Source organism: Nannobrachium achirus, assembly GCF_963921795.1.
Source record: "Nannobrachium achirus genome assembly, chromosome: 9".
NCBI lineage: Eukaryota > Metazoa > Chordata > Actinopteri > Myctophiformes > Myctophidae > Nannobrachium > Nannobrachium achirus.
This window is the reverse complement of record NC_137818.1, coordinates 46476278-46498341: the sequence shown is the minus strand read 5'-3', so window position 1 is coordinate 46498341 and position 22064 is coordinate 46476278. Positions and strand designations below refer to the sequence as shown.

Sequence of the window (22064 nt, the reverse complement as noted above, 5' to 3'; positions counted from 1 at the left end):
AACATTATAATGACTTTAACTTTACTAATGGCTATACTCATTAACGTTTAATATGGATTCCATCTTTATAATGGGTGGTTTCTGACTAATATGATAACCAAATGGTACAAGTTGCATTCAAACATGTACTAAAGCGGAGTATCCATTTTCAAAAGCATAGAAAAATGAAAAAAGGACAAGCTGATGCTAATACGTATCATGTTTGTTTGTTTTTTTGCACCAAAAGCACTTATCTTGCCAATGGAGACAAACTGTAGGAATCCACACAAACAAAGGTAGAAATGTGAAGTGCCAGCAGTGTGGGTGCAGTGCTCTCTACTCACCAGCTGGTGTCTCCAGAGCTGGTGACAATGTTGGTGTCATCAATAAAGCGACAGCAGGACAGGTAACCTGATGGCAATGAGTTGAAGACAGGTCACTAAAAGCAATACAGTGGGTTATATACACCAGCACACCCCAACCTTTTCTGGACCAGGGCCTACTTGAAAATCTTTAAAGCGTTCACTTGATTGGCTGCAAGCATTTTCAGAGCATTTTTATTTTAATGATGAATTAATCCATTGAGTTCTGCCTTAGATCAATGGAACCAAGATAGTATACTGTTCTTATTTATTGGAATGACAATGAAAATACATGCTGATAGACAATGTAAAGGGAAAACAGGGCTGTGGTTTATTTTTAAGGACAAGGCTTAGGCTTCAGTTTAGTGTTGATTTTGTCGACTAAACCTATGACGAAAAATGTTTGTCAACTGAACGTAATAAAAACTAAGCTGTGATGACTAAAACTCAGACTAAATATATTGACAATTTCGTCAAACAAAATAAAAACTAGACTAAAACGTTAAAAAGACTAAAAGGGAGGGACTGGTGGAGAAGAGAGTCATTTTATGTTTGGTTGCTCTCAGGTGTTGTGAGCTTGTAGATCTGCTATTTTCAGCACTCAAACAAGTTTAAAGTCAGTCAATTACGATGCCATCAAGGCCTGCCAAAATACATTTCAGTTGACTAAATCAACTGTAGATTTAGTCACCTAAAATCTTATGATATTTAGTCAACTAAAACGAGACTAAAACTAAAACTTTTCAGGTGACTAAATTATGACTAAAACTAAATGACGTTTTATTCAAAAGACTATGACTAAAACTAAATCAAAATTTGCTGTCAAAAACAACACTGCTTCGGTTGAGAACAGCAAGGTGAACCTAGGACTCTGATTGGAGCTTGCTCACAGTACATCTTAGCTGGGCCGGCTCACCTGAATGTCCGGCCAACTCGCGACTGACGCGCACGTTGCCCTCGCGGGTCTTCAGGTTGTAGATGGAGCAGATGTTGTCCAGCCCTCCACAGGCCACGTAGTTGCCAGAGGGTGCGTAGGCGCACGTCATTACCCAGGATGAGCGGAGGGGGATGGCATGAACCTGGAGGAATGAAGGAGTCAAATATTAAAAAAAGAATTGTACAAATCCTGAGTGTTAATTTTGTGAGTTTAGCTGGTCCAAAGACTTGGTCAGCGACAAAGACGGGATATACAATGAGGGCCTAGAACTCTAGATAGAACATAAATACAATAATAAATATTCAAATGCCTCATTACATTGTGCTTACACCGTAAAGGGCTGTAGCCCACCGAGCACATGATGCCATAACTGGTAATCTTAACGCTCAGAAAATACAGTTGGGGCATTTGCAACCCCCCCTCACTCTTTCAGAATAATGGCCGTTCATACCTTGTTTGTGGTGTAGCTGTCCCAAATAATGAGTTTGCCATCCTGGGAGGCACTAACCAAAAGCCTGGATGAGACAAAAACAACAATGATTAAAGTAGTCTGTTTCCTTCAAACAGCCCCCGATCCTCATCCTCAAGAGCTGGCACGTCAATTTTCCCAATCTTACTCTACCTGCCCACACATTGTGTTTACAGAGATGCAAAGGGACTCAGAAAATAATTGATTTACTTAACTCGCTCCATCTAACTGTAATAGACAGAATATTCTTGTAAAAAGTAGTGTTGCATTTTAAATAGCTTATGTTGGATGCAGGTTGAGATTGATTGGTGTTTTAACAGACTGATTAACCGCCTGAGTCCTTTTCCAAAACAACCGATCTACAAGTTCACAAGGCGTTGTTTTGTTGATTGAAAATGTTAAAAATAGGTTCAAAGTGCAGCATCACTAAAACACTGAGTAGACTACCTCAGTGGTGTTGGGACAGTACCGACTAGTATGGAGTCCAAAATAAATTGTAGCTTGTCTTTTCGTTTGACTGCAAGAAATGTTGTGAGCGAGGCCTGTTTTTAGTACAGATGCAGGCTTCAGTTGCACCATGTTGTTGCATTTTATAGACACCTCCCAGGTGCCTGTGTGGCTGCTCTCTTTGCTATCTGGGCGAATCAAACGGGAGTAACCACAGCTACAGGTCCCCCAACGCACAGAGGAGCAGGAGGAACAGCGCACACACAGGGGTGGGGTGGCTCCCATCGGAGCATGCAAATCTTAACTACCAAGATAGAGACCACAGCACACACGCTGCACCGCTAGGGCTGTCACCATTATGACATTTTACACAACGATTAATTGTCACTCAAATAATTGCGATTAACGTGTTTCTGTCGTCGACAATTACATTTCTGTTTGGCATGTAGACTTTGAAGTTGCACATGGCAGTAAAGCTCTATATTGGGAACTGCAAATTTGGTGTGCAGACTTTTTTCTCTTTTATTGCACATGGCAGATATGAGACATAACCTAAATAAACAAAGAAATTAAGGACACATTTGACAACTTTACACTTTAAAAAGAACATTGATAGTGGATCATCGCGACATGTTGTGAGCTTGTAGATCTGCTATTTCCACTATTATTTAAATGTTTGAACATTTTTCAACATGTAAACAATTATGACGATTATCACAAAATAATTGCAATTATGTCAAATAATTGCGATTATGTCAAATAATTGCGATTAGACGATTATGTAATAATTGTGACAGCCCTATGCACCGCACCACACCAGAGAATTAAAGCCTCTGAAGGAGCAATGCTGTGGTAAAAATGGTGAGAAAAATCTGCAAACTCCTCTTTCCAGTTTGTGCTCTGCGCCGTTTTCAAGACCCACGGGATGCAGTTAGGAACAGGAAATATATGCCTATAGATTCTGTCACAAGAGCAAACGCATCACAGTATTACGTCATCAGCCCCAGACCTGATGCGCAAACAAAACCCATAGAGCAGGAGCTCAGTCTGAAGTGAAAGGCTCCATCCTCAGGCCAGTGATGGTGAGAGAAGCAGTCTTGTGAGCACCAGTAGTCCTACTCCTAAGATGACTGTGGGTTAAAGGACAACTTTGGTTTTTGACAACAAGGTTTCATATTTTAGATTGTAATTAGAGTTAAAATGTTTTCATTTATTGGTTTCTATTGTTTTAGCGATTTTAGTAGTTTGATTTCAGTGGGTCGGGGCATGTGTAAAGTGACTAAATATGTATTTTTAGACACAATAAGCCGGCAATTTCTTTATTACTATTTACTCCAGCCCCCATAAGTCACATCTGCCCATGAAAGATTGCGGTACATCTTGGGAATGGGCTTATTGTGTCTAAAAAGACATATTTAGCCACTTGCATGCAATTAGTTATCACTAAAACGATAGAAAGAAGTAGATGAAAACATTCTAATGACTATCTACCAGTAAGACTCCCTAATCGGGAGATAAGCGACCGTAGGTGGCTTATCTCCACAAATAGGGCAAAAATGTGTTTTTCCAAAATCTTCCTGATCCATGTTGATGACATGAGTGTAGACATGCTGTGTAGTGATATTCGTGATTTTAGGGCAAAAACTGTAGGAGCAGTGTCCAAAAATGTGTTTTAAAAATCGGCCTGAAGGTGGCGCTAGAATAGGGCCATGTGAGAAATGAGGGGTGGGGTCTCCGCGTTGCCTTGGCGGACGAATAGGTACCGGCCCCGGCTCTCCCGGACGCTCCTAGCCCGAGTTACGGCATTTTATGTGCGCTGCAGTGGCAGGGGGTCCTCCACTGGGGGCGCCACCACTTTTGCATCCGTTCTGGAGCACCAGGAGTCGGTGGTCCCCGGGAATTCCCCATGAGCAGCCCCGTTGGGGTGGTCATTTTTGCACATTTCTATCTAAAATATGAACCCTGGTTGTAAAAAAACAAAGTTGTCACTCAAAGACAATTTGTTACAATGTGGCATATGGGTCAAATATTTTGCTGCAATAGTCCTGACCATTGTTCTAAATTCAAACTGTTGACCCTGATAAAAAAAAAAGGGATTCGTTGGCCAGTTTTCCTCACTGTCACGCTCCACTCTTTTTCTTACTCGGGTAAGATGCTTAGCAGAGATTGCAACGCATTATCTGACTTTCCAAACACACTCCAATAACGTTGAAGAAGAATTAATTAGCTCTCACCTTGCTAGATTAGCACAGCGATGGGGCTACATTTACTGATTGGAAATGTTTCATTTCAAACCCCGCTTTTGTTTACCTTAAGACCCCTGTAAATAGTCTTGCCACTTTCAAAATTACTAAAGGACTTGTGAACAAAGACTTAAGGGACAAAAAATAAACATTATCAGCCAATATGAATGTTAGCAGCTTTAAACCCGTATAAGGTCAGTTGCAGTCATGTAATTTAGCTTTGAGCCATACTTCTACACTTCTTTTCAGGAAAACCATCGTTGTTAGTTTAACAATGAGGATGAAGGATTTTAGTTTAAAAAAAAAGGTTAACTGTTGATGCATCTCCTTCTGTTGCCATGTCAAGTCCATAGTGTACAGTAGGTGCTACTTAATGGTACTGATGTCAGCACTGGTCAGAGACTGCTATGCCAGGGCCATCTCTTGCCAGTAGGACAGGTTTAATCTCAGCCTGGTTCTCTGCAAATTCAAGGAGAGTCCCTAGGATACTAAAAATAGTAAGGACATGGGGGCTGACACATCACCGTTCTCTCTGCCCTGCATTCTGGGTGGCTACACCACAGCAGGTGGATCAATGAAGACCTGAAAATGAACCCTAGCATCCCTCTTCTGGGGGGCACATTCGGCCAAAAATAGCAGACTCAGTGTGAGCTTTAAGATTGGCTATCTTCGGCAAAGACGTTTGGTGTGGACAGAAAAAAGTGTATTGTGTAAATGTGTATCATTATTTTATGTTTTAACTATTGAAAAATAGCAGATATACAAGCTCACAGCGCGCTGCGAGCTTGTAGATCTGCTATTTTTGAAAAATCGTGAAAATTTGAATTTTGACCCGATTCTATAAGTGTCTTTTGAATCCTTCTAAGACTTTTTGAAAAACCTATGTTTCTATGTCAGCAATCTGGCCAGCCATCGTCAAAGAAAAGGTCCTTTTCACTTAACTGGAGCTCAGTTAGTCTGTTCTTGAGAGACTACTATGTCAGTGGTTCTCAAACCTTTTCATGTCAAGGACCCCCAAAATGATATGTATTTGGCCACGGACCCGCATCTCAAAATATTTAATTCCAGCAGATCTACAGATCTACAAGCTCGCAGCGCGGCACTCGGTGCCGCGCTGCGAGCTTGTATATCTGCCATTTTTCACTGGTTAAAGCATTCAATAATTCTAGGCCTAAATGGGTTAAATGGTTATGGTCCCTTCAGAGAGACAGAAATCACAAATACTACAGGGGAGGAAATTAAGTTATCTGGGTCTATGCGTTGCATCATGGTGAGCTCAGTGGTAAAGGTGAGGTTTGGAAAATGAGCGATGCTGCACACTGAGGTGACAAAGCAGTTTGCCAGGGGATTGGTGTGTGCCAACATGCTCTCTGTGGACAGCAGCACACCTGCGCTAGAGTAATTAGTTTGCTGGTTGCCACGGTGAGGGCTGTGCAAGACATTTGGGACAGTCCCAACTAAGGACGAAAAAAACAAAACACTCCCCTTTGAGTCATTTTATTTTCCATGCATATGCCAGCCAACCTGTGGGTCTGGACCTCCAGGGGGTCCCCAAATTATTTTGGGGGGTCCCCAGATGATTAACTTAAAGGACCAGGTCACCTCTGGGACAACCAGATCTTATTTTATTGTTGTGTGGGACACGATCAACACAATCCTGAGTTATTTTTTGTGTTCAATCTGTGTTTTTAGATATAGTTTAGTATTTAGTATTTCAGCCGATTTCAGCATGCTACAACTGGTCATATGATGCAAAATGCATCATATGACCAGTTGTAGCATGCTGAAATACTAACATATCTAAAAACACAGATTGAACACAAAAAATAATTCAGGATTGTGTTGATTGTGTCCCACACAACAATAAAATAAGATCTGGTTGTCCCAGAGGTGACCTGGTCCTTTAATGTGCAATGTTTTCTCACACAACAGTAAACAAATCAACATAAAGTGTATAGAGGGTATCTGCACATTTCTAAAGTGACAATTTAAGGACATTTTAATGACTCTGAAATGACTAATTAAACATGGCCAAATTGTCAAACATTAGAGGTAGAAATTGTGAAAATAGCCGATCTACATGCTCAAAACACCCCGCAACAATAGAATTGTGTATACAAAATGTAATGCGTCAACTCTTAGTGCTCGTCAGGGTGGGAGGGTCCCCAGTTAAAATATGATTATTTTGGGGGTCCTGGCCTGAAAAGGTTGAGGACCACTACCTTAAAACATTTAAAACAGTGCATAAACACACACAGAAGGCATGTGCACTGCACACATTTGCATGTACGATCGCATCCACAATTCAAATACGTTTTACTCCGCTTTTTCCTGGAGTTGGGCAGGGGGGCTGTAGTTATTGTTCAGTAAATGGACCGATTGTGCATGAATGAAATTACCTTGAGTCGGTGCCCCAGTGCATGGCATAGATTTTAGCCAGATGCCCCCTCAGTGTCCGTCTAGTGCGCATCTGAATTCGGCCAACAGGGTCGACGTTAGCTGCGATCTGGAGACGTAGAGACACAGACAAAATTACTTTTCTGCAACAATTTATTGAAGTCATAGATCTAGTGTAGTCAGACCTCCTGTTCCAGTGACCTTGACCTAGTGTAACGTAGCCCAGTCAAGTAGTTTTGCATGTTCAGTCACCCACATTTGAATTTTGTTTTATCCCTGTGGGGAACTAAAAAGCATGTTTTATTAAAAATGTAATTTGTAGCATTTTTTGCTATTTTTAATCCAAATCCCCAACCCTGAAACCTAACTCCGAAATACACAATCCTAACCCCAGTCTTTCACTAATTGTAACACTGGCTCTAAAATCTTTCATAGCCATGAGAATGACTGTAGTGCCCCAGGAGACCAGAACAATATCCCCTCACAAGGTACATTTTGACAGGTCTTAATGTCTGTGTGGGGATTTTTGGTCCCCACATGGAGAGACAGTCAGACACGACAGTAATTGTATCATAAACCTACGCTTGGAGGCTACAGCATCTTTTGATACAATACAACTGAATCTGATTCACGCATCTCTAATTTATACAGTAAAAAATTACTTGAATTTGGTAAAAAGGTATTGTTCAGTTCTGTCAAAATGTGTTTAATAAGTACGGTCCAGGCATCTTACCTGAGTGAGGGTGGCATCAGCACACGCTTTCCTGGCATCCTGAAACACACGAGACACAATCACATCATAATCTGTATGAAAATGACCTCAGCACAGGGTTCACCACATCTAGGCCTTACATAATCGCCTAGTCACAATTATTTGGGATAAATTGCAGTCATTTAGCATACCAGTAATGATCATAGTGGTTTCCATGTAAAAAAAAAAAATCACACCTGTGTGAACTGAGCGGTGGTCGTGGAGGCTGCGCAACAGCAAAACAAATATATAATAGTAATAATAATTATAATAAAAAAGATTATGGGGGGGGGGGGGGGGGGGGGGGCGTGTGAGAGAGAGAGAGCCATCCATCCATCCATGTCACTCAGGCCACCACTGGTATTGCAGTTGATGCTCAGGGCAGACTAGACTCAACAGCACCTCTCTGGTCACCAGGGGTACTTAGGCTACATACGGACCCACCCACCCACATACATAGACAGATACACACACGGCCACGCTATGGAGACGGTGTGACCACCGCTCAAAAAGGTACACCCTCACAAGCCACAACGCATTGTGATGCGACGCATCATATCTGCCCAGAGCAAATTATTTTTCCAAACTTAAGTCAAACATAAATGTGTTTTTTCTCCATTGTTCCAATTTCCAATGCCAAAAACCACAATTAAATTAATGACCAGTTATTTGTATGGCAATTAATTGTCAAGTAAAATGTCATGGCGGTGACGGCCCTAATCACAGCTCTCAGTTTGAACTTCATCATGGAACACCTAGCATGTGCTTGGTTCTTCGTCCCATCAGAGTCAGCCCAGTTCCACATCCAGCAGGGAATGCATTTTAATTACTCATGACAATGTTCAGCCCTGTACCTCTCGAGGACGTCACTTGTTTCTGACCTCAAAATGAACTCTTAATTGCGATAAAACAATTAAACGTGACAGGTGTAATTATGAGTTCACTAGGTATGAACTGAAGTCGCTTTTACATGTACAGTACACAGTAAAACCCCCAGTGTTATCTGTCCATTTATAATGAAGAGTGTAATCAAATGGACCCGGTTGGATTTGTACACGTGTTTACGGTGCACCTTTAGATGTGGATGCAAGAAACCGATTGTCATCAGATGAAGAGGACCAAGTGGCTTGTGATGGTGAGTCCAAAGATGTGATAATTACAATGCCAAGTCAATTTAGAGGTGCTGCCTAAAATGTGTAAAACAAATAAATACATTGTAAACTGCTGAACAAAACAAAATGAATGTGGATCTCGGGATTCACTTGGGAAAAGTGTGACTCAGATGTGGATCTCAGACTCCATGTGGTCAGCCTGGGACATCAGTCATGTATCAGTCGTCTATGACATACTGTACAACACCAATTAACATGAACACTCTGCTAGCTTATCACCCACCAAGACACAGGAGCCCTGCTGCTCCGCTGCTCCCTTTGCTCATAGTGATATATTATCCGTTTTACGCAGAAATGCTTTGTCTGCGCTCTTGGCAGAATGTAATATCTAAAACGTATATTGAGACTAATGTTTACTTTGTAATCGTTTGCCAGCGTATAAATAAATACAGAACTTTAATCTAAACAAATTCAACACAGCTAAGGCAATAAATGAAGATGCTCTGTGAGGTGCCCCGCCATCATGCAACAGAGGCCTCGCCTTACTGCAGTGCGTTCACTGCTCTGGGTATACATTACACACACTAAAGAAACCCAGCAATACAGCTTGAAGATGGTCAGTGTCTCGCAGCGTATGGCGAAGGTGTTGATCAGCAGGTAATAACGACCTCCCAGTAGGGCATTCACGAATAGTGATTTTTAGTATTCGAATAGTCGAATATTCGACAGGACTGGCCAAACTGTCAAATATTAAGTAAGCAAGAGGTGAACATTGTGAAAATAGCCGATCTACATGCTCACAACGCTGCATTGTTAGCATGTAGATCTGCTATTTTCACAATATTTATCTGCAGAAGCGAGTCACGTTAAATGTAATACCTACAATTCCAAGTGCTTGTCAGGATGGGGGTCCCCAGTTCAAATATGTTTATTTTGGGGGTCACAGCCAAAAAGGTTTGAGAACCCCTGGTATAGAGCATTAACATGACTTCCTATCTAGCCAAGCTGTATAAACTATATATTTTTTAAAGAGAAAACAATACAAAAAATAATAAAAATAAGCGAATATTCGACTTCGGTGAACAACGTCGAAAAAGTGACTTTGATATTCGAATATTCAAATATTTGGTGAATGCCCTACCTCACAGTGTATAGTCAATACAGTGTTTCCCCTATATGCATTAAGGAGTGGCGGGCCGCCGCCCCTTAAAACCTGGCCGCCGCTCTATGATTTTTTTTTCATGACTCATGTTTAGAATACGGTTGTTCTCTCGGTTAGGTACGGCTGGAAGGAGATTATAGCGCTCCTCTGCTACACTCATTGATTGGATGGAGAAACAACAGCTGTGCACCGAGTACAAACCCACTCGTGGCGTAGCATAGGCACTGTTACAGGAGAAGTTTACTTGTTGTCCCATTCATCATTACAGCTTAGCTGTACATTTCTCAAGATTCATTTAAAAACGTATTGATAATGATTTTAGAGTGGTGTAGTTTGTGGTTGTCTATGGCTAAATGTGCAGTTTGTGTCTGACTGTTAGCAAGCAACCTAGCCTACAGTGTGTGGAGAAAATAACATGCAGTTGCCAGGTCTGATAATATAAGCCATGTTGGGCTAGGTTGGATGAAATACCATGCAGTGTTGCCAAATCTGACTATTATAAGTATTTTGGGCTCTTATTTCTGTAAAGTTGCTTGTAAATAATGGTGGTTGCCAGGGCACCAAATTCTGGGCCCTGGGTACAAGGATTCACTGTGGGCCCCCCATTAATAATGTTCTTCATAGGGGGAGTGTCAGTGGTGCTCAAACCTTTTCATGTGAAGGAGGACCCCCAAAATTATATGAATTTGGCCACGGACCCCCATCTCAAAATAGTTCCAGGGACCCCCCAGAAACAAAATATGAGTTACAAATGTTAAGAAATACATGTTTTCACGACTTTTTAAAAATAGCAGATCTACAAGCTCGCAGCACGGCACTCTGTGCCGTGCTGTGAGCTTGTATAGGCCTATCTGCTATTGTTCTAAAGTATAAAATAATGAAGGCCCCTCCACCTTGGGCCCTAGTAACTCAGTCCCACTTTCCCCCCCTTGTGGACGTCCCTGGTGGTTGCTTGTGAGCTTGTAGATCGGCTATTTTCAAATAGGGAAGTTTAAAGTGCTCATGTGGCCTATAGGCTATTCACTTATTTTGGGCTTGTTTTCATAGACCTGGTTGTTTATTCCTCCTGACAAATCTGACAACAGAACTTACTTAGGTTATTTACTTAAGTTTGAAAAGCCAAATAGTATTTATTTTTGTGTGTAAATAAAGCACTTTGAAACTGAAGATGATGGCAAATGTTGATGATAATAAAATAATGATCAGAAAATGATCGCCAATGTTACAAATCTATATATTTATTTTTTTACTGAGTTAGAAGTTACTGAGTTACTATGTAGTTACTGTGTCGCGCAAACACACCCAACCCGAAAAACACAGAACATTTTCGGCCTGCACGCTGCGCTGTGCGTGAACACTATGCCGCTCCCCGCAACTCTCCCCCCCACTCCTTCAGCTTCTGCCTAGGGGAAACACTGCAATATGTTGATCAGCAGGTTAATAATAACGTAGTAGACAATTATGTACAAATGAAGGGGGAAAATAGGAAGTTTCGTTATTCCGTTAAAGATCTGAAGGATTTATTCATTTATTTATATGTATAAATAAAATGTGTGAAAAATGTTTAAAGTAAAATACCTGTATCACCTAGCAACATGGTTTTATTGCCAGTCTTTTCCTGGTAATAAGTATTTATTGCCAGGAATACACTGGCAGAGCCTGGTTAAGATAAGTCATGCGGACATAGACGGCAAACATGAAGATATGTACAGCAGACCAGCCAATCAGGGTTTCTCTTTCTACACCTACTTCCTTCAATAGTTTTCACTATCAGATAATCAACTGGAAGGTGCATATTTCTGAATAAGTCACTGGTCAATGAACAATAGTTTGTGTCATCATAGGGTGGTAGGCCACACGTTAAAGGACAATAGTTCCCTTTTTTTTACAACAAGGGTTCATATTTTAGATTGTAAATAGAGAAAAGAAAAAACGAGTGTTAAAATGTTTTCATTTACTGCTTACTATCGTTTTAGCTATTTTGATTTCAGTGGGTGGGGGCATGCATAAGTGTCTTTTTAGACACAGTAAGCCAGCGATTTCTTTTTACTTTCAATGCAAAAACTATTTGCTTAATTTGTGGGCATCATGCTTAGAATAAGTTGTTGCATTACTATAGAACCCTTTAATACGAGCTAAATCGGGGACTGCCCCATAGGTCGAACTCCCGTTGGGTCGAACAGCGTCGGCAGGTTAGATAATCACCCGCGAGCGTCGGCAGGTTAGATAATCACCTGCGTCACGGTTACTGAGGTAAGGGTTAGGGTTAGGTTTAGGCATAGTTTTACTGAGGTTAGGGTTAAGGTTAGGTTTTGGTGGTCGATCCAAAGGGTGTTCGACCTAATGACATGTTACCGCTAAATCAATGTATGCAGGTTTAGAACTCAATAGCTTGTTCTTTGCACAAACTAACTTAGTTTATATATTATATATAAATATTACTATAACTTAGTCGTGCCATGTACATCTATGTGGGTAAAAGCAAGCATGAAAACAAAAGATGACTTACTCTGATCTGGTTTTTGAGTTGCTCGGCCTCCGTGCGGAGCTGGTCCAGTTCGCTCATTTTCCTCTACTAATTGTGTGCTTCGCTCCTCCGCCTTGACTCTTTACTGATCTGGGGGAGAGAAGGAGAGATGGATGAGTTCAACATATACTGACCTCATACACTACCTATCTCAAATCTATTTGAGATAGGCAATGTGTAGCATACAGGCAAGTGGCCCATGATCCCAGGTAGAGAACACGATTCAAACACGGCTGTAAGTAGATTAACATGAGAGAAAGTGAGGGTTGCGAGTAAACATTTCTTCCAATTTCCAAAACCTTTTTTTCTTATTTCTTTCCCCTTTTTTATGTTTTGGAGATGGCATGGCATGCAACATATGATGTTATTGCATATTACTGTATATTATTGTTTGTCTATAAATGCTTAGATGAATTGAATACACAGGACCTTAATGGAAATAAGCCCTGGGCTTATTTGGGTTATCCTTTTAGAATTTGTTTGTATAAATCTGTTCCACCATGCCTTTTTGGGCTTATTTGGGTTATCCTTTTAGAATTTGTTTGTATAAATCTGTTCCACCATGCCTTTTTGTTGCAAACTGTTACTTAAGTATTCAATCAATCAACTGCAATATGAGCATTGACAGCAATATAATGTACATAGTTAGAATAGAATTCTCATGATTTTCAACACATCAATCATTGCATACAGCTATATGGTCAGCTGACAGCATGAGCCTTAATTTAGCATAACCAGATTTGAGAAAAGTGAGTGGTGAGTAGAAGCTAGCCTACTGTGCAGACACCAAGTCAGAGCTGATGATCATATCGGTTTAAAAACATTAATAGCACTTTCACTTGGGTGTTCTTACAGAACTTATTCTTCCATTTTATTTTTGTACTTTCATTTAGTATTTGAGTACTATTAGGTGTGCAACTAATTTATGGAATATTGGTTATAAAAAACAAAAAAAGCTGATACATTTATTGTAATCTTTTTTGATGGGGAAAAGAATATTGCATATGGATTTGGAGATAGCATACAATTAGCCAAGGTACAAACGTAATGTTTTGATAGTTTATACATCGGCTAACAAAAATAATAATGACTTAAAAATGCCCATGCAACATCATCCATAGCAATAAGCATTCTGCAGTTTTGTCTCAGGGCCATCATTTTTAAGAAGATGTACAAACAGCAGCGACGGTTTGACAAATATCTTGCCAACACTGAAGGCCATTCCTTGACAGTCACTGCAAGTTGCAAAAACCCCAGGACAAGCATCGCAGCCATGAAACGAACATACTGTCGAAGAGGTCAACTAGGGCTTCTTCGTGCGAGTGGAACCCACCACACGTAGTTCCACCAGCCGCTTGTTGTCCAAGGTGCTCAAGTTAAGTTCTCAGCTCCCTGGCCTAGGGCTGTCACAATTATTACATAATCGCCTAATAATAATCTCAATTATTTTTCATAATCGTCATAATCGTTTCCATCTTGAGAAATATTAATAGTTAGAACCACTTTCAAAAAGTAGTGGAAATAGCCGATCTACAAGCTCACAACGCGTCGCGATGCGACGCGTTGTGAGCTTGTCGATCGGCTATTTCCACTATCAATGTTTTTTTATAAAGTACTAGAAGCTGGGCCGCCCTTCGGACCCAGCGTCTAGTCGGCGACCTGGCCAACTCGGAACAATGTAAATAGGGAATGAATGCCCCGCCCTTTAATGCAAACCCCATTATACCTGTTGTCATAGGACCCGTTTTGACCATCTGTTTGCCTGTGTCCATTTATGCCCATATATGGAGATATCTGTTATCTGTCTGTCTGTCAGCGTCCATTTTATGTCCATATATGGAGATCACTGCAGATATAGTTCTGGGTCCATTTTATGCCCATATATGCCCATATATGGAGATATCTGTCTATTTGCGTCCATTTCACGCCCATATATGGAGATCTCTGAATCTGTCTGTCTGTGTCCCTTTATGCCCGTATATGGAGATCTTTGTGATTCTGCGTAAATTTTATGCCCATATGCCATTTGCGTCCATTTTATGCCCATTTATGGAGATCTCTGTATCCGTCTGTCTGTGTGTCTGTCTGTGTCCCTTTATGCCCGTATATGGAGATCTTTGTGATTCTGCGTAAATTTTATGCCCATATATGCCATTTGCGTCCATATAGTTCTGGGTCCATTTTATGCCCATATATGGAGATATCTGTCTATTTGCGTCCATTTCACGCCCATATATGGAGATCTCTGAATCTGTCTGTCTGTGTCCTTTTATCCATTTTATGCCCATATATGGGGGCATTCATTTTATGCCCATATATGGAGAACGCGCGTGCCCGTGGGACGAACGGTTCTCATATGGGGGCATTCATTTTATGCCCATATATGGAGAACGCGCGTGCCCGTGGGACGAACGGTTCTCGAGATACGCGGATTACCTACATACATACACACTCACAGAGATTTTTTGTTGACTCATGATGTTTTATGAAGTGATGTCACAATGAGTCAGAGCTTTCGCCGATTTCCTCAGAAACAGCCTGATGTCAACAATCAACCCCGCATAAGGAGATTCCGAACGTTTCGCGCCGGTTCGGGAAAACCGCGCGTCGGGTCGGGTCGAGACCCGGCACTGCACTCCGTGCCGCGGCGGGGAACGCGCGTGCCGAATCTGAAGCCGGTGGGACGAACGGTTCTCGAGATACGCGGATTACAGACACACACACACGCAGAGACTTCTCGCATTTATAGATAGATAAAGTTGTCAAATATGTCATTAATTTCTTTGTATATTTCAGTTATGTGTCATGATTGCCATATGCAACTTCAATGCTTAAAAGCCAAACAGAAATGTAGTTGTCAACGACAAATACACAATTAAATCGTTAATCGCAATTATTTAAGTGACAATCGTCATGTGAAATGTCATATTCGTGACAGCCCTACCCTGGCCCTTTGGTCACACAGGCCTCTAAATTCTCCTCCACCAATGTCATCCCTGTAATCCTGGGACACAGTTGATTCAGCTCCTCCAAGACAAATCCGGTTAAGACAAAACCTGCTGATGATCCTGAAAGCAGTGGCCATCCAGCTGACCCCAATCCTCTGGTCAACGTGCTTAGCCCCGATACTTTCACTCTCCACAGAAAGGCGACGAAATGGAAAACAAAACTAACCATGGCGGAAATGTGTGGCAACACCATGAGAGCAGTCGCTTCCTGGCCATTGTTGAGGATGGGCCAGATAGTAACAAAACTGCCGAAAAAACATGGCATTAATCTACCGGATGCCCAACGTGACATCAATCTATGGGATGCTGAACAGGGTATCAATCCACTATACCAACTACCTCAAGTACTGGTACAAATAAGGACTGCATCAAAAGCCAGTAATTAGTTAATAACAAAATGTACATTACTACTGCCCACTATCAGGCCTTTCTAGTTTTATCAACGCAATGGTAATTATTTTAAATGACGTCAAAGTTGAAATCCATTAGTGTTTCTACTACAAAAGGATTAGATCGTTGTCCTTTCAATCGTCTCATTCAACTCCAAAGAACCCCACAATAGACTATTTTAACTTGAAAATGCCCGTACATCCATCCATCTTAAAAACAGACTCCCTGTCAAACGCACAGTTACCATCATGTGTACAAACATCTAGCCCTTACCTCGCTCTTCCTCTTGGATTTTCGATATGGGTCCTTTGCCCTGGGGAGTGTCAACACCTACTGAACCAAGACCTTGTCCTTGAAGCATCTGACAGTCTCAGCAGCTATCTGCCACCTGATTGGCCAGCGGGGTTAAATGGGTCTGCATCTAAGCTATGAGACTTAAACCTCTAATCTTGTTGATAAAAATGTCCCATGGTAATATTGCAGGCTAATTCTCCATCTTCTCAGTAATGAGCCCTGACCGTCAGTAGGGATGGGTCGATACGTGATATTACCGTTTATCGTGATAAAAACACTCACGATAATCGTATCGTGGAGATTTAATTTATCGTGATATCGTCCTCCGTCATGCACTGGGATCAATTCACCTTTTATTTGCCGAGCTGCATATCCGGTACCACTTAAACCCTCTATAATTGGTAAAAGGAACTTATAATATACATACTTGATACAGTCTTTTTTTCCACTCTCCATCAAATGTCTTTACCAAAAAATAGCCGATCTACAAGCTCACAGTGTGAGCTTGTAGATCTGCTATTCTTTGGCAAATATTCCGCCCCAGGATAATGGATTTTGATTATCGTGATAATATCGTATGAAATGTTCATATCGTCCCATCCCTAACCGTTAGAGCCAGTAGTGTTTAACTGACCACGGTGGCCATTTGAAACAAAAAGCTATGCTAGCAGGTAAGCAACTTCCTGAACGGCGATGGAAACACAACGGGAGAAAAAGCATACCAATTCATCATCATAACCCCTTGTGCATTTGCATCAGCAAAAAATGAAGGCGCCCGTCTAAACAATGGATTTAAGGCTTGGGTTATTCCAGTGCAAAAATGTCAATGCATCTTCAAAATCCTCCCTTGACCAATCGATTCTCCAAACCTGATGGCCGCAATGGCCTCCCCTAAGCTCTCCTGAAATAAATAAAACTAATAAAAACCAAAATGTGCCCATGTCTGCCTTTTTTAGAGCACAATGACACAGCGGTGTCATTGTGCAGTTCCAGGTGTGCATGCAATTATAGTGTGGGCAGAATGCCGAAAGCAACACATTGAAAAAGCAAGTCTTCATGTCTGGTTTTTAAAACTTGTTCAATATAGCAGTGCCAAACCTTTTTCACCAGCATCCCAAAACGGTCCCAAAATACAATATTAACCGTCACAAAGCTAATATAATCATTTGAATTAATGTATTATTATTGCTGAAATATGCTAGGCAATGATTTTTTTATTGTGATTTGTGGATACTGCCAGCCAGGGTTGAGGGAGTAAGGAGTGTGGTCGTCATACTGCATACGCCAAAGAAGATTTACCATGCACGAGTCTTGTAGGAATTACGGTAATGCCTGGTTTATGCTTTGTCGTAGGACAGTGTCGTACGGTGAACATAGCAGACGTACAAGCTCACAACGCAGCGTGCTGTTGGCTTGTGGAGTAACACTGTTGTACGACAAAGGCTTAAAACGTAAATACATAATCTGAAATACATAATCTGAAGGGAAACCCGCTCTGTACAAAACACCATAACAATAAATACTGGTGTATAAAGTGCATAAATCCCCCCTTATGTGAATCTCGATCAAGCCCTGTGTATAGGGGGCACTCCATATAAATCTTGCCACAAAATATAAAGCAGCCCTGCAACTAAAATGGCAAGACATGGCTCATAAGTACCAAGAAATATCCGATGGATATGAATGAGCAAATTGCAAACGGATAATTCTGTGACCATCGGTGATGTTTGTGATATTGCAAGGGGGACTGGGGGGAGGTGGGTTTGGATGTCAGCAGAGAGGTGTGACAGAGTGGTCTCTCTTGTGTGTCAGTGGTGTAGTGTGTTAAAACCACTGGCAGCCCCACAGACACACAGCGCCTGTACGATGCTGCCTCCTCTCTCACTGGGCTATTTTTAGAGCATTGGTGGAGGAGGAGGCGGAGGAGGAGGGAAGCAGACTTCACATTTTCCAGCCAGGCCTATCGGCTCTGACATCTCCAGCACAACGCCGACAAGGAGAGAGGGAAGTGAAATCTGACTCCACACACATAAACAGTGTTTCATAGGCATTTCTTCTTTCTATATGGTGCTGCTGTGCAGGCTGCTGAGCAGGCCTGGCTAATGAGCCCAAGTATACATTTAAAAAAAATGACAGGACGGTAACAGTTCAAACTTTCAGCTAGCCTTCGTTTGCACCACTTAAGCCTTATTTTACACATTGATGTACAATGATGTTGCCGATATACAGGCTTGTGGCGTGGTGTGAGCTAGTTAGATATAAAAGGCAATGTCTGCACACAATATAATGCTCTCTCGTCTTTTCTTTTATTATTTCTTAACCAAACAACAACGTTTCGCCTAGCAGAGCTTTTTCAAGTTACACGGGTATGGGGCTTGTTAGATCTCTGACCATCACCTAATGACTTAAAATACGGATGTCAGATTGAAATTGGTTTAAACAGACTACGGAGATCAGATTTAGTAGTAAAGTTGGAAATGTGATAATTAATAAGTACAGAGGCACATTTCGTGAATATGTAGTGTTGACTGTTGACTCAACATGAATTCACAGGAGGTCTGACAGGGCCATGCTTGCACGACGGAGCAAAAGGCAGAGGGGTTTGGGGTTCAACTAAGGGGCTCCGCCCTGTGATGTAAGGCAGGGAGGCTGGAGGCGGGCAGATAGGAGAAGGTTCTGGTGCTCAGGAGGCAAGCTTGAGGACAGAGGCAGATTAGCCTAATGAGAGTGAACAAGCAGAGGACGATTGGGAGGGGAGCTACTAATTAACCCCTTGGTGAAGGGGAGCAAGGCATGGTAAGCTCCACAGCTTTGCAGGGCCCAGTGGAGCAAGTGCACCACCCACTCACCTTGCTGGGGGCTTCCTAAGGTAACGGGAAACAGAGGCACACGCCAGCCTCAATAGGAGTAGTAGAGCGAAGAAAATCACAGTTAGTAAGAGCACAAGATGATCGGAAGGTGTTATCAAAGCAGAAATGGGCAACCGGTGACATCAAATCCGAAACGTTTAGCTTTGCCAAACTTCGAGGCCAACAGCCAACCAGCAGCAGTGAACTTTACAGGAAGCTCAGATGCTGCACAAATAATAATGCACAGCCTTTAGCCAAATAATCTTGGTACATATTGTAAGCGTAAACAACGTACACCACTAGCATTAAAAGAAAAATATTACCACATTCATTAGCCACACATTTTTTCATCCAACAATGTGATGGATAATATAATAATGGATAATAAGGATAATATAATAATGGATAATAACAACTTTTTAATTGTTGGGACAGGTATTTATATTTGTCACTGTACATTTGTACATGCATGACATGTGTCCTATGCATTTACCCTTCACAATTATTAGGTGCATTTTGGGCGCTAAAAAACATCAAAAAGGGGTGAAGTGTCTTGATCAGCGACACTTTGACATACAGGGTGGGTCAGGGAAGCGAACAGGTAATCTTCATTCGATTATCAAATTACCCCTCTATTCACTCACCCACTGCCCTATCAGTAGTCAATGTGATGAAAAATAAATGAACACGGTAAAATTCAAACAATCACTTTCAGGATGGGATGGATTTTTTTTTTTAGATCAGCCAAACACGGATGATAGGAGGATGCTGCTCACACACAAACACTCTTGAGAGGGATGGGGAGGGGTTGGGGTCTTAATAATTAAAGCCCTCCTGCTTCCATACCAGCTGCCCCACCCCTCGCCGTCCCTTCCTGCCGTTATTGCCGGTTCATGCTGTCTCTTCTGTTGCAAGCAAGCTCCTACTCCTTGGGAGTGGCATTTAGCCTAGCCCGTGGTTGGTTCTCTCTGCTCCTCGCAGCCCACGAGGGATGGTGAGAGAGTCAGTCGATACAGCTAGCTGCCTGTGTGTGCTAGTGCCTCGGCTTGCTACACTGTGTCAGCAGACTGCCTCCTCCACCTTAGGAAATGCAGCGTTGCGTCTCTGAACGGGCGTTTCCTCTAGAAGGGCGTTTCCGCTGCTGCTCTCTTTCCCTCTTTCTTTTGTCAAAAACACCTACCGGAAGTAGCAACACTGCATCCTCCCAAATGTTTTCTTTTGGTTTCTAAAAACACCAGAGCTGCCGCATCTGCCAGTGGCAACGGTCCAGCTGGGCTCCTCTGATCCAGACCACACAATCCGCTGCAACACCGTAATAGATTACATTGGAGAGACTGACAGGTAGGGCTATTAGACAAATGGTGGATGGAGAGAAATGCCGGACTTTAAAGGAGCTATAGTAAACTTTTTCTTGAAAAACGGACGCTAAAATAAAGATAATGTCGAAAATATTTTATAAAAATGATTAAGCTTCATATACAGTATGTGTTTCTATTCAAAAATGACCACCAAAAGCATAAAAGGATAAAATAATCATTTTGGCCATTGTAAGGCTGACTTTGTTAGGGATGTAAACAAAGTCAGCCTTACAATGGCCAAAATGATTATTTTATCATTTTACGCTTTTTGTGGTCATTTTTGAATAGAAACGCATATATGAATCTTTTTTTATAAAATATTTTCGAAACATTATTTTTATTTTAGCGTCCGTTTTCCAAGAAAAAGTTGACTATAGCTCCTTTAAGGTTTGTTTTTTTCTTCTTTTCCCGCCCGGTCAGATGGCCGGCGAGGTAGCAACATGGCTGATCGGCAAGAGGTGCTGCGCCCAGCTCTGTGTTGCAGCCAGAGGCACACTCACTCTGTGCACCAAATTAGGTCATTCTGGCTCCCAGATTAGGCCTACTGCTTCACACTGCTGGACAGACACTATGGAACTGACTTGATGCAATATTACCATCCAGGATAACATCCAGGACCTCTGTGTAGTACTCTCTCCGGTATCGCAGGAGAGGAAAAGCCATTATTTGTGTTAAGATATTGCGCATACTTGACTGGTGATGGGGCTAATGACAGGTGCAAACTTGATCTTGCTAACTGAGGAAAATATGGTAAAAGTACCTGGCAAATGTGGTCCTGATTTGATGATGCTGAACCCCTAATTAGGGGTGGGCAATATGGTGATAATTATCGTGGAGACGATACAATGTCTCCACGATATGCCTTTTCAGAGAGATCGTATGTATCGTGATACAATGAGGGAGCCTTGTAAAAAATCCTGTTGAATTATTAATTCAGAGATTCATTGCAGAATTCAATTTAAACCTGCATTTTGGTCTAAATCATTAGTTCTCAAACTTTAAAATGTCAAGATCTCCCTCTTAACTCTGACAGTATACAAATGAAACGGGTCCATTTGGTTTCATTTGTATACTGTCAGAGTTACATACTTGCAAAGTTCAATTTAGACCTCCCAAAAGGAACCCAGAGAGTCTAGTTTTTGTCAAGTAACTTGTAAAATAACCATCAAAACCAACGTGAAAAAGAATCGTGATAAAATCGTGTATCGTGATGCATTGAGGAAATGGGAAAAAAGTTTGGGAATACATAAATAAACTGACAGGGAAATACTATAAGCAGGATAATAACAACTTAGAACTTAAAATAGATAATGTCCTGGTGAAAGATCCCCACACGCTTGCTAGCAACCTAATGCTGTTTTTTCTAAACTCTGTGTATGAAATCACACAATTGTTCAGACCCTCTAAGTTTGTTCCACGCCCTGTTCAAAATGATCTCCCCATTTTTAATTTGGAGGAAGTCACAGAAAACGAGGTGACAAACATTGTCAGATCACTAAAAGCATCCAAAGCTAAAGATGCACATGGGCTTGACACAAACTTTCTTAAAACAAATATTGACTCTCTGGTGGCACCAATCACACATCTGGTAAATCTGTCCATAAGAAAATGCACTGTCCCAACTCAGTGGAAAGCTGCTGTTATAACACCTATATTCAAATCTGGCTCAAAAACGGACATATCAAACTATAGACCCATAAGCATCTTACCTGTTATATCAAAAGTGGCTGAAAAGTGGATTGTAAAGTCTATTGTTAAACATCTAGACAAAGGCTACAC

At 41.5% G+C, this 22064-nt stretch overlaps 1 protein-coding gene across 1 annotated transcript in view; it reads right to left on the bottom strand.

Moving 5' to 3' along the window:
- Window positions 1-22064, bottom strand: part of LOC308292058 (guanine nucleotide-binding protein G(I)/G(S)/G(T) subunit beta-1-like) — a 54905-nt gene that overhangs the window by 7717 nt on the left and 25124 nt on the right. Inside the window, exons 2-7 of the mRNA XM_080734285.1 lie at window positions 12369-12476; window positions 7568-7606; window positions 6837-6943; window positions 1730-1793; window positions 1258-1420; window positions 324-390 (exon numbers count right to left, since the gene is read on the bottom strand). Coding sequence (XP_080590411.1) covers window positions 324-390; window positions 1258-1420; window positions 1730-1793; window positions 6837-6943; window positions 7568-7606; window positions 12369-12425 — 497 coding nt within the window. The 5' untranslated portion in view covers window positions 12426-12476. The remainder of the gene's footprint in view (window positions 1-323; window positions 391-1257; window positions 1421-1729; window positions 1794-6836; window positions 6944-7567; window positions 7607-12368; window positions 12477-22064) is intronic.